Below are 13,945 nucleotides of genomic sequence, written 5' to 3'. Positions count from 1 at the left end.
ATAGATTTTGAAATCGGGTAGTCATAGCCATTTAAGCGAAGCAATGGTTTAATTATTTTGTCATTTGGGATGGCTAGAAAAAGTCTTTTCTGCATTAAGTTTCAATTTAAAATTGATTGTCCACTGCTCTATCACAGTCATGATATGTGAAATTTGTTTTAAAATGTCAGTAGTAAAATTATTTAAAGGAATTAAAATGGAAATATCATCTGCATATATATAAAAGGTTAGATTCAAATTTTGCAATAGATGTCCTAGGGATAAAATATAAATATTGAATAACGTGAGTGAGAGCGGGGAACCCTGAGGTATCCTGGATGGATTACTCCAAGAATGAGAATAATTACCGTCACAAACCACTCGATATGATCTTTTTGTCAAGAAACCTTGGAACCAGTTCCAAACTCTTCCAGAAAGCCCTATCACATCCAAGCATCTCAACAATATTTCATGGTCTACTAAATCAAAAGTGCTGCTAAAATCTATTTGCAAAATTAAGGCACTTCTTTACTAAAAGAAGATGAAGGTGATCAAGGATTGAGGCTAAAACTGTCTCTGTACTGAAACCTTTACTAAATCCTGACTGATGTTCATTAATGATATTAAATTTGTCTAAATAGTTCACTAATTCTAAATTAACCAATCCTTCCAAAAGTTTGGTAAACAATGGAATACTTGCTATGGGCCTATAATTGGATTTCAGGGCAATTGATACCTTCTGATCTTTGGGGATAGGTGTAATCAAAATATGTCCCATTTCATTATAGAATAGTCCTTTGGTAAGTGCAATAGATAGCCAATTAAATAAGTCCACTTTAAAAGCTGTCCTCTCCTATAATACCATTCTCTCCTCTGCACTAGATACCCTTGCTCCTCCAATCTCACGTCCTGTTAGGCGTGCCAGACCTGCGCTCATGTGCCCATTATGATGAAAATCTCTGGCTTAAATCCCGTGTGCATGCCAACTTCATACACTTGAAATTCATGCTGACATCATTCCAGTCTTCCCTCTCACTGGCCAAACAAGAATACTATATCCACTTAAACCACTTTTCTGTGCTCCAATCCTCGCTGTCTCTTTACCACACTAAACAACATACTGAAAGCACCCTTGCCACTATGACCACTATCACCTCGGTGGAGGTACGAGAACATAAGAATATAAGAATAGCAGTTTCTTGTGGTTTCACATCTTGCACAAACATTGCCAGTTTTTGTCTCTGCCCTTTGGACTAGCAACAACTACTCATACCTTCACCGAGGTAATAGCGATCATAGTGGCTTTCTTAAATAACATGGGTATGCAAGTACACCCTGTCTTGGTCACCTGGCTAGTTGGAGCTCCCTTGTTGGCTGAGGGTCAAAGCTCTGTGGATCTGGTGATCCAGTTGCTGGAGGTCCTTGGTTGGATTTTGCATTACAGATAGGGCGGTCTCTCACCCAAACAGTCTTGGAATACCTGGGTGTTCTCTTTGACATAGCTGCGGGCTGCATCTGTCTTCCAGGGACATATGGACTGATTCTGCATTCCCAGATTTCTTCCTTTCTCCAGCTCCTTTGGCGTGGGATTATGTTCAGGTCCTGTGATCCATGGCTACCATTTTGGATGTGGTTCCTTGGGTGAGAGTACACATTCATCCTTTCTAGCTTGTCTTTCTCTCTTGCTGGGCTCTGCACTGGGGTGTATTATAGACCAGTCTTCCCTGGACTCTGGAGGCTCAGGCCAGCCTTCTTGGAGGCTTCTCCCACAATCACCTCCTAGGTCATCATGCTGACAGATATCAGCTTTTAGGGCTGGGGAACACGCTGCACTCAGCATCCCATTCAGGGGTATTGGTTGCCCTCTTTGTGGACCAATTGGAGTTCAGAGCCCTTTTGGGATGCTTCCCTTTTGGCCTTCATGCTACAGACGGTTTTTCTGATTGCTGTTCTGTCTGTAAGCCATATCTCCGTACTACAGGCTCTTTCTTGCAATGAACCGTTCCTCCAAATATCAGAGACTGGGATTTCCTTGTGCATAGTTCCTTTCTTCCTGCTGAATATGGTTTTGGCTTTCCATGCTGATCAGGAAGTACACGCTCCTGTTTCTCAGCTTACTAGTTCAAAGTCACAGAATCATTGTTGTGAGGATCCTGGATATGCATGGACTATTTCTTCGCAATTTGGTGGTCAAAAATGAGTTTGTCTTTCTGACCATTTGTTTGTATTGACTTCTGTCCAGTGGGGTTCTCCCGCTGTTAATGCCTTGATTTCAAGATGGATCCATGAGACCTTTATGTCAGCCTACATGCTTTCTGGGAAACAGTCTCCTGTTTCCATCCAGGCACATTCTTCTAGATGTGTGGTTTCTTCATGGGCAGAGCTGTCTCCCCTGAGGAGATTTGCATGGTGGCAACGTGGCCCCCTATATACCCATTTGCCCTGTTTTGTTGAGTGCATGTGGCGGTGAGACAGGACTCTGCCTTTGGGGTCCTCAGTCTTGAGGGTCAGCCTAGTCAGCCCACCCTGGCTTTTTGGGGACTGCTTTTGCATGTGCCACTTGTCTAGAATGTCTCACCTATTGCACTGGAAAAAGAGATTATGTACTTACCCTGGTAAGCACTTTTCCAGTAGATAGGTAAGACATTCTAGACTTCCACACTGTCCTTCCTGTGCCTGCTATTATCTCAGTTTTATGTGTCTCCAAATTGTTTCTTGGATAACAGTCAGCCCTTGGGGGCTAAGGAGTATACCGTATCTATGTTCCTCTTTTAGGCAGGAGTAGTTTCAGAACTCCCTTGAGGTTTTGCCGGCTGGTTGCAGCTGATATTCTCATGTTACTCCTTTGAGCAGAACAGTTATTTATGACCTTGATTGGCAAATGGGTGTCTCTACTTCATGTTGATTTGGTGGCCCTTGGTGTTTGGGTACTAACTGTAGGTGGAGCTAAGCAGCTCAGTGAAGTATAGAAGAGGCACAGATAAAAATCCAAGCTATATTCCTTCTGCAGATGGCACGTGACCATGGGGACACTACCCACTTGTTTAGAATGTCTCGCCTATCTACTGGACAAGAACTTACCAGGGTAAGTGCATAAGCTTTTTATATATGTATGTATGTGTGTGTAAGTACATCATCTCTTTATATGTATGTATGTATAAGTGTGTGTGTGTGTGTGTAAGTATATAATCTCTTTGTATGTGTGTAGTCTTGATTTTATTTTTTCAAAGGTTGCTTTGGAACTCTACTAAAGACTAAATTATAGTGCTCTGAAATCTGGCTGAAAGTTAATGATACAAATAAATCAACCAACAGTTCAAAGGAAAAATGCAGCTACTTCATTATCCCTTTATTTGTGGCAGGCACCAAACCAGAAAACTACTTGCGGGCTGGGGAAGTGAATCACACGTGGGAGAACTTTTGTTATTGTTCTGACACATTAAGGATGTGTTTATTTTCTTGTCCTTTGTGCATTGTTCCTTGAATTTATGTGCCATTGCTTTTTTTTTTTTTCTTTTTTCAATATTACAACTGAGCTTTTAAAGGGAAAAAAGAAAAATCAGAACATTTGCTACTGTTTTGTAGGAGCTAAAAAGGAGGAGGTAGCCTTAATGAATGGGTTGACTGTTAATCTGCATCTCCTTATGGTGAGTTCCTGTTCACAGCAATGCATTTTAAATATTCAGCTGCAGATGGTTCTAATCTTTAATGCATGCTAGCAATTTCTACTAATTTTACCTTGCTGATAGCTGAATTTTTCTGATGTCTGCAATAAAATATAGACCAATGATTCAATGCCTTTCTGTAGACCTTGGCAACCTGGCAGTTTAATCTTGCAAAGATCTCTAAACTCAGTACTCAGGTTCCTGCTCTAAGAAATGGTGAGCACAGAAGGTGAACAGATAAAATGTCTCCAGGAATGTTGTATAGATAAACGTTATGTGATCTGCATCAATCACTAACAGACAAATGTCCAAAACACCATTCAGCAGAAGTGCTCATTACACATATCCATTTTATTTGTTTGTCTTAAACACTTCTCCCTCCGTATTCGCTGTGATAGGGGATTAACAGAACCGCAAATACAGAAAAACCGCAAATAACTTTTTCATATGTTATTCGCTATTTTCTATTAAAAACCATCATAAATATGGTGAAACCTTAAATAACATGGTGGGAGACCTGGCCTGTTCCTGAGGGAGAAGCAAATCACGGTGGATGAAGTGCTGGGAATCGGCGATTTTCTCTATAAATGCTTGGAATCAGCGATTTCTCTATGCAAGCTGATGCAATTTGGAGGGAGGAGCCAGGAAGCTAAAAACCATGAATAATCGAAACTGTGAATGTGAAACCGCGAATACTGAGGGAGAAGTGTAATCCTGCATTCATTTCCAGTGTATTGTGAAAGCTGCCACTAGGATCTTGTAAAAAAAATGAAAGAACATTCCTCTTTGACAATGACAAGGTTGGGGCTGGTGAAGTGGTAAGAGGGTGTGTCATAGAATATCATGTAACTAGTCAGTCAGGCAAGCTGGCTCGCCTTATGTAGAAAAATGATGTAATTTGCATTTGAGATATTTAAGAAATAGTGTTTAAAACAGGGGTGCCCACACTTTTTGGGCTTGCGAGCTACTTTTAAAATGACCAAGTCAAAATGATCTACCAACAATAATAAAGCACACTTTACCCAGAGAAAATGTGAATTATCATTTATATTCCAGGGTTTTTTCAAAGAGGTCAAGGCAGATAACTCTATGCAAAGTTACCTCAGTAACAATTATACAAAAATAGACAAATATACCTCCTCCCTTTTTACTAAACCGCAATAGCAGTTTTTAGTGCAGGGAGCTGCGCTGAATGCCCTGCACTGCTTTCGACGCTCATAGGTTCCCTGCACTAAAAACCGCTGTTGCGGTTTAGTAAAAAAGGGAGGGAGTATATTTGTCTATTTTTTATAGTTGTTACTGAGGTGACATAGTGGAAAATATAGACAGCAGATATAAATTCTCAAAACGGATAAATTTTGATCACTAAATTGAAAAATAAAGTCATTTTCCCTATCTTTGTTGTCTGGTGATTTCATGAGTCTCTGGTTGCACTTTCTTCTTCTGACTATGCATCCAATATTACTTCCCTTCTTTCAGCCTGTTGTATGCTTCCAGACCTCATTCTCTCCGCCAACTTTTTCTTCCTCTCTCCCTGCCTCTTTCCCTTTCTTTCTTTCTCCCTGCCTCCTTATTTCTTTCTCTCTGTCTCTCTTTCTGTCTCCCTGCCCCCTTTCTTTCTCTCTCCATGTCCCCTTTCTTTCTTTCTGTCTCCCTGTCCCCCCTTTCTTTATTTCTGTTTCACTTCTTTCTTTCTGTCTCCCTGCCTGCCCCTTTCTTTCTTTCTCCCTGCCCTCCCCCAAACCCTGCCACCACCATCAGGGAACAGGCCCCCAACCACCGTCGCCCCAAGCTCTCCCTGCTTCCCGATGCAGAAGCATCGGGCCGACCAGCATTTCTCTCCCCGACGTCAATTCTGACGTTGGAGAGGAAGTTCTGGGCAAGCCAGGCAGCGATTGGCTGGCCCGGAACTTCCTCTCCAACGTCAGAATTGACGTTGGGGAGAGGAAGGCTGATCAGGCCTGACACATCTGCATCCTGTTAATGGCGTCGGGATGTAGGTAGAACGCGATGGCAACATGAGTCTATCACGGTGATCAACTCACGTTGCCCTCGCGATCTACTGGTCGATCACAATCGACCTTTTGGGCACCCCTTGTTTAAAAGATAAAAATAAAAGTGCAGAAACATTTTGAAGATCTCTAATAATGCTTCCTTAATACTTACATTTAAAAATAGTGGACCCAATATTCAGCTAGTGGCAGGCAGTGGTTTTACTGTCCACCCCAGGCATTAAACCCACGCTGGGCTGTTTCAGTAACTGGTATTAAATATCTGCTTTAAAAAAAACTGCTAAAAGGTTAATCTTCTACGTCAATATTCTATGTTAATAACTGGATAGCATTTTAGCAGTCAAAGGCAGTCATATCTAGAATTGACTACTGTAATCCTCTGTTCATAGGAATCAAAATGCTTCCATCAAACTTATATGGAAGGCAAAATAATTTGACCACATCACCCCACTTCTTGAAAAATCTCATTGGCTTCCGGTAGCACACCAAATAAATTACAAAATCTGCCTACTAACACGTAAATCTATACTGTATAACAGTGTTCTTCAACCGCCGGTCCGCGGACTGGTGACAGTCCGCAGAAAATTCCTGCCGGTCCTCGCAGGGCCAGGGAGATTGGCGCGGTTAAATTTCCTGACAACTGCGGTGGTGTTGGCGGAAGGCTGCTATTCCACCCAGCCTCAGGCAATCAGGCTGCCGACATCGGGGCTTTCCCTCTGTGAGTCTCGCCTATGCGGAAACAAAATAGGTGGGACTCGGAGAGGGAAGGTCCCTACATCGGCAGCCTGTCTTGATTGCCGCCCCTGCCGAGTCACCAAAGAGGGCCGCGGGGAAGGTGCAGGTGGAAGGGAGAGAGGTGCAGGTGGATGGGAGATGGTCAGCGTGCACGGGGCCAGCGTGTGGATTGGGGCCATCGGCTGTGTCTGGGCTGAGAGTCCGCCCACGTGCGGGATGCGTGCATGCACCCAGCAGTTGAGAGGGTGCCTCTAGGTGCAGCGGGTTGAGCCCATGTGGCTGCGGGGTCGTGCCTTGTTCACTGGCTGGGAGGGGAAAGAGAAATGCTCTGCTGCATATGAAAGGAGGACCCTAGGGAAATGCTGCTGCTGCTGCACCACAGGGAAAGGGTGAGGGAGGGAAGGGGGAAGAGAAATGCCTCTCCTGCACAGGAAAGGAGGGAAGGAAATGCTGCTTCTGCTGCTGGTGCATAGGGAAAGGGAGGGGGGAGGGAAAGGGGAAGAGAAATGCTTCTGCTGCACAGGAAAGGGGGAAGGGAAATGCTGCTTCTGTTGCTGCTACACCCAATTGGGGAAAGAGAGGGATGGAAATGAAAAGGAAGACAAGGGAGAGGAGAGGAACAAGAGATGCCAAGTTCATGGGAGGGAGGGAAGGAAAGGAGATATCAGACCATAGAGGGGGAGGGAGAGATGCCAAGGCATGGGGGGAGGGAAGGAGACAGATGTCAGACCAGGGGAAAGGAAGGAAGGAGGGAGAAAAAAGAAGGAAAGAGATGTCAGACCATGGAAATAGGATGGAAGAAGAGAGAGATAGGAAGGGAAGGTAAGACATGGAAACGTAGATTTTGAAAACAAAGCAGAAAAATTGAATATTAAGTTAATGCCAAAGATGGATGCAAGGCAGAAAGTGAAGACGGAGAGAAAAACATTCAAAGGACAAGAAGGCCCTGGAAACATAGTTAAAAGCACAGAAAAATAAAGTCACCAGCCAACAAAGGTAAGGAAAATGATTTCATTTTCAATATAGTTATTGAAATGTGTCAGTTTTGAGAAAGGAAAGATGTTAAACTTTAAATGTGAGGGCTGCAGAAAAAATAATTAATTTCTTATTAAAGAAATGACAATTTTGCATAAGGTAAAACTCTTTATAGTTTATATATCTTTCCTTTTAACTGTTAAAGGAAAGTTTTATAAACTATAAAGAGTTTTACCTCATGCAAAATTGTCATTTCTTTAATAAGACATTAACTATTTTTTCTGTGGCCCTCCAAGTACCTACAAATCCAAAAAGTGGCCCCACAAAGGGTTTAAGTTTGAGACCACTGGTTTGCAGGGATCGAGCTTGCAGAGACGGGGTGGAAATGTTTTTTTAAAATTTCAGTCTTAGTAGTTTGCCGATCCACAAAATAATTCTTTTATTTCTGCCGGTCCAAGGGTGTAAAAAGGTTGAAGAACATTGCTCTATAAAACCCCGGCCTTTATTGAGCGCGTTCTAATACCCTATATTCCCGCCCGATCACTCAGATCTAACAACCAACACTTGCTAGTTATTCCAAGTCTGAAATCTATCAATACCCGGAGGCAATACATTTTTTTCTGTCATTGCTCCGCAATTGTGGAATTCTTTACCAACATATATAAGGGAGGATTGTCTTATTGACAGATTCAAAAGCAAGTTGAAATGCTTTCTTTTTAACTGCTAATCTTTTTTAGAATTTAATCACTTTTTTAAATTTTAGCCAGACTGTTAGTGTTGTCATTTCCCTCCCTATTGTTCTTCCCCTATTTGTTCTCCTTTACTATTATATATTGTATTTCTTCCCCCATTTTTGCTCCAGGGTCTGTTTTTGTTTGTTGTTTGGTGTATATTAATGAGATTGTCCCCTGAATTGAAAAACATCTTTAAATGTTTTTAGACTTGTATATTGCTTTGTATTATGATTAAGCGATTCATCAAATTTTAATGAAACTTGAAACATGATAGCTATTTACGCGGTTCTATTTGACCAATAAATTCATCCAGTTAGGCGCTGAATATTGGCGTGCAACTTACTCTGTTATCTACCACAGAATATTTGCGGTTAGGTGCTAAAATGGTTGATTAAATAGTTTTGAATATCATCCAGAGTATGAATAGTAAAAGATAGAAAATATAAGATATTGGGTTTCCAATAAATGATTTGGTCGCTTCATAAATATGGTTCCTAAATGCTTTGTTCCAGATTACAAAAGTTATACCACTCGATTTTCAATGCTATTTAGATGGTCAGGAATGGGTATATACTGTACTGTACATATGACAAAAGTTAAATATTTGCTATATAAAACATTTCCTTTGTTCTTTTTAGTTATCCTTTTATAAGCCAACAGCAAATCGTTACAAAATTCTTCTAGAAGCCAAAGCCTTTCCTTCTGATCATGTAAGCATGCTTTAACATTTAATAACCATGTTTCCATAATTTTCTCTAGTTCTACAAGTACTATTAAACTCATTTGAATATCAATCTTTTTTCTGAGCAACACTACAAAGAAACAGCCTGTCAAATTCTGTTGGTTTCAGCATATTCTTCAGCATACAGTTTAATTCTTTTGTTCAAATGAGAAAGGCTTATTACAAGAAAAGACTGCAGTAAGACATTGATTTATTACCCTTTTCGAGAGACTATTGCTAAGCTGCTTGCCTAAATCAACTGAACTTGTACATTTCTATTAATTCTTTTTTTTTTTTTTCCGTTTTATTTTATGAAGCGAAATCAATATATATCTAACAGCATTTAACACATACATCACCAGATAGCTGGAAATGATTGTTATTAATCTTCCAGATAAGCTGAAACATGATTTGTGGAAATAAAAGTTTTCCTATGCAAAATCAGAGATCAAATTAGCCTTCAAAATTTTGACCCTCTAGAAAATTATGTTGAATTGCCAACAGTCTAGCCAAATTTTTCATATATTGGAAATTAGCTTGTTTTCCTGCCTTTGCCTGAAAACCCGGGGCATATTTAATAAATGCTAGGTTTTTACCGCGGGCCGGTGAAGTAAATGCTTCAGTGCTCATAGGAGTTGAATAAGTGTCGGAGCATTTACCTCACCTGCCCGCGGTAAGGAGCTCTTCCGCAGTTTAGGCAAAGGAGCTCAAAGTGTGTCAAAGTTTTGCAATTACCAAGGGTTAGTTACACAAATTAGCATCCAGTAACCACAAAGCCTATGCAGCAACTGTTGGGAGCATGCCTAGTATCAGCCCATGTAGTTTTTGATGATGGGACAAAAGGGCGCCGGACAAAGCCTCGCCGACATTTGAGCCCAGACAATTGCGCGCAAGACTCCAGCATGCCGCTGTAAAAGTTAATTATAAAGAGCTCTGACGGGGATATGGAGGAACCCCCACACACTTTACGTAATACTGTATGTGCTGCCGTTGGGGGGGATGTGGGGGTGCAACTCCCACAGTATACAGAAAACTTAACTTTTTCCTAAAAATTCAGGAAAAAGTTAAATTTCCTCTATAATGGGGGGTTCCAACCCCCCAATCCACCCCCCAACAGCAGCACAAACGCTATTAAGTAAACTAGGGGGTTCCCCCCTCACACACCCCGTCGGAGCTCTTTAAAATTAACTTTTCCGGCAACGCGCTGGAGCCTTACGCCCAATTGTCTGGGCTCAAATGTTGGAGCGGCTTTGTCCCGCGCACGAATGACTGTAAACCGTAGTTTTCGCATAGTGCAGACATTTATGCAGTTATCACACGGTGGGGACATTTGCTGCATCTTATCCCCCAGACTGTATATATAGCGCTCAAAATTGGGTATGAAAATCTGGGTGCACGCCCAATTTCCATGTGCAATTTAATTGGATAATGAGCTAATTAATGTCAATAATAGAATGTTAATAATTATTGATGTTAATTGGCAACAATTAAAAAGGCCGCACAGTTAATCTGAGTGGCCCCTAACAGTAGGCGACATCAAAGCCATTACATTAAATTAGCAAAGAGGATTGGAATATGGAGGGGGGAAGAGGGAAAAGAAGTGAGGGGGATAGTAACAAGGAGAGGAATTGATTGGAGGATTGTAGGAGTTTGGGAATGGAGAAGAAAAAAAAGGGGTGGAGCGGTTGATAGGAAAGGAAAGAAAGAAATTGGCGGGCAAGAAATAAAGAATCACGGGTAACAGAGCAAGGGAGGAGAGCATATGGATTTGAGTTTCCCTCCCTCCCACTGCTCTGGCTGTGAGAAGTGGTGAAAGATGGGTGGGATTCGGGAATTTGGGGGAAGGGGGAGTGTCGGTCGCAGCTAGGAGATTAAGGGGCCTAAGGGCAGAGCCTTTATTAGAGGCAAATTGAATTGGAAGACCTATGATGGTGAATTGTAAATATGTCCTCGTGGGTGACACCGCCACGAGTTGAGGTGGCTTGACGACACTGTAAGTCACTGGGAGTTAAGGGCAAGTTTAGGATAAGGGAGATAGTGTCGATACCGATCAGCTCTTGGAGGTAAATCCTAAATGGTTAAGTGTGGAGTTTGGTTATATTTATAAAAGTTTGAAAATTTAATGTTTGAAATAATCTATATATATAAAATCGGAGGTATGTATGTGTGTATGTATGTGTGTATGTGCCGCGATCACGCAAAAACGGCTTGACCGATTTGAACGAAACTTGGTAAGCAGATCCCTCACTATCTGGGATGATATGTTCTGGGGGTCTCGCGGCCCACCTGCACACGTGGGCGGAGCTACAAACATAAAATCAGATTTCACCCATTCATGTCAATGGAAAAAAATGTAAAAATCTGCCATTCTCACAGTAATTCCAACTACCTGGGGTGATATGTTCTGGGGGTCTCGCGGCCCACCTGCACATGTGGGCGGAGCTACAAACAGAACATCAGATTTCACCCATTCATGTCAATGGAAAAAAAGTAAAAAGCTGCCATTCTCACAGTAATTCAAAAACGGCTTGACCGATTTGACCGAAACTTGGTATGCAGATCCCTCACTACCTGGGGTATGTTCTGGGGGTCTCTCGGCCCACAACTCTATGTTGCTTGCTCAAAGGTGGGTTCACCCAACAATTTATATGTTCTTGCTCCTGGAGGTGAAACTAAAAATGTTGTTTATAATCACGTTTTGCGTTAGTTGTATTGTATTCATTTTGTCAAATATTTCACATTATAATTTGAATATTGTACTTTTTATTAAGCTGTAAAAAAATAATTTCATTCACCACTATAAAGTATCTTTATTTGAATCCATTTACAGTGTTATTGCTATCATTAAATACCCGTGCAACGCCGGGGCATCAGCTAGTATGAAATAAAGCTGCGGCCAATATTTGCCCAAAGGAACGCTGTCATGAGTTATTATTAAGAAATAAAATTGTATTGTGAAAATGGCTGATGTATGAGTCCCAATGCTAGAATTTATGTGTGCATCTTACTAGGCACTATTCAAAAAAGATGTGCACATAAATTCTTACACATAGCTCTGAAAAGGGAGTATGGCCATGAGAGGAGCATGGGTGGGTGATGAGAGTTCCAAGAATTTACGTTGAGTATTAGAGAACACGCCTGATCTGTGCCTAATTTAGCTGCAAAGGTTTACATCAGCTTTCAGTGTATGTAAATCTTTGCACCTAAAAGTTAGGTGCAGATCCCGGTGCAGACCTTAGGAAATTGGAAGACTGATCGTCCAAGTGGCAGATGAAATTTGTGGACAAATGCAAAGTGATGCACATTGGGAAGAATAACCCGAATCACAGTTACTGGATGCTAGGGTCTACCTTGGGGGTTAGCGACCAAGAGAAGGTTCTGGGTGTCATTGTAGACAATACGATGAAACCTTCCGCCCAATGTGCGGCAACAGCCAAAAAAAGCAAACAAGACTAAGAATGTTACAATGCCCCTGTATCGCTCCATGGTGTGACCTCACCTGGAGTATTGTGTTCAGTTCTGGTCTCCATATGAAGTTACAGGAAAATACTTTTAAAACCAATAGGAGGAAGTATTTTTTTCTTTCAGAGAATAGTTAAGCTCTGGAACACATTGCTAGAGGTTGTGGTAAGAGCGGATAGCATAGTAGGTTTTAAGAAAGGTTTGGACAATTTCCTGGAGGAAAAGTCCATAGTCTGTTATTGAGAAAACATGGGGGAAGCCACTGCTAGCCCTGGATCGGTAGCATGGAATGTTGCTAGTATTTGGGATTCTAGAATCGTGTTACTCTCTGAGATTCCGGAATCTTGCTATTCTTTGAGATTCTGTATGGAATGTTGCTACTCCTTGTCATTCTCTACTGCAAATATCCAGTGTCTGCAAGTACAAAACAACTAAAGGTTGAATTGACCTGTTTTTAAAATCATGCATCTTTAATCAGCATTAGAGAAATATTTTTTCATGGATGTAGCGGTATATAAGAAATAAATTACATTACATTACATTACATAAAAGTATTATGCATCTCACTTGTCTTTCAATTTTTTTAGTATACAGTTGAGTCTCAGATTCGGATACATGGGCTTGATGTGCAGAAAAGCATGCTGTTAGTACATCCAAGAGAGGTTAGTGAACAATTTAAATATAACCAACATGTTGTTTTTCACCTACACTTGATAGCTAACATTTACCATATTGTCTTTTTTTTCTTCTCAGACTGATCCTACATATATATGCAATAAACAATTTATAAGACATATTCTGTGTATAAATATATTATACTTGCAAGGAAGAGATCCTTTAAATTGTATGGTTGAATATGTAGGCTGAGAGGATGGTGTGCACTTATAGGCAATCTGTATGTGGGCATTGAAGATACCTGTGATGCCCCTAGAACATGGCATTGGCGGTGCCTTGGATCTTTTAAAATTACCTCCACTCCCTCTTGCTTCCCAACCTCCTTCCTTCTGATTGGCTCTTCCCTCTCACCTGACTTGCCTGCCTACTCTCAAATTTACCCAATATCCCTCCCTCCTTTCCCCTCCCCCCTGCCTTTTGTTCTCTTTATCAAATCTGTGCCACTACACAGTTTATGCCAGAGCACACTTAATTTTTTCAGGTATTTCCCAAGGCCTTGTTTGGGTAGAACAGGGTTGCAATATATGTGCATATTTTATAAAATATACGAAATCGGTCAACTCACCAACATTACTCTTGAATTTCACTTCAGATTTTCTTCAGGGATCTCAGCAATGTCAATGAGAACCCTGAAGAAAATCCGAAGTGAAATTCAAGAGTAATGTTGGCTAGTTAACTGATTTTGTATGTTTACATTGTACTCAACTCTCTGTTCTGTGGTTCTGTAACTAAAGCGCGCCGCACATTGGCGTGCCAACAAAGACGGTAATTGCGTGCAGGATGTATTCAAACCATCGGTCCTGCCACTTTAAAGCCTTACTGTTAGCGCTATGAGGAGGGTATGGGGGAAAGCCCCCCCCCAGTACATGTAGCAATCCTTTTGCTCCCGTTGGGGAGGTTTGGGGGGAAACCACCCCCCCCATTACACTGAAAACTTCTGTTTTCCGTTCAGTTTTTGGTGTTTTGGAGTTTTTCAGTGTAGTGGGG

General features: G+C 41.4%; 1 protein-coding gene across 14 annotated transcripts in view; it reads left to right on the top strand.

The window, feature by feature from the left end:
- Nucleotides 1-13,945, top strand: part of KYNU (kynureninase) — a 461,407-nt gene that overhangs the window by 335,708 nt on the left and 111,754 nt on the right. For all 14 annotated transcript variants that reach the window (XM_033945496.1, XM_033945497.1, XM_033945483.1 and 11 more), the window contains 3 exons: nt 3,565-3,626; nt 8,739-8,810; nt 12,871-12,945. In XM_033945496.1, coding sequence (XP_033801387.1) covers nt 3,565-3,626; nt 8,739-8,810; nt 12,871-12,945 — 209 coding nt within the window. The remainder of the gene's footprint in view (nt 1-3,564; nt 3,627-8,738; nt 8,811-12,870; nt 12,946-13,945) is intronic.

This window comes from Geotrypetes seraphini, chromosome 5 (genome assembly GCF_902459505.1).
Source record: "Geotrypetes seraphini chromosome 5, aGeoSer1.1, whole genome shotgun sequence".
Classification (NCBI taxonomy): Eukaryota; Metazoa; Chordata; class Amphibia; order Gymnophiona; family Dermophiidae; genus Geotrypetes; species Geotrypetes seraphini.
Note: the sequence above shows the minus strand (reverse complement) of the source record. Positions and strands in the feature narration are given on the sequence as shown.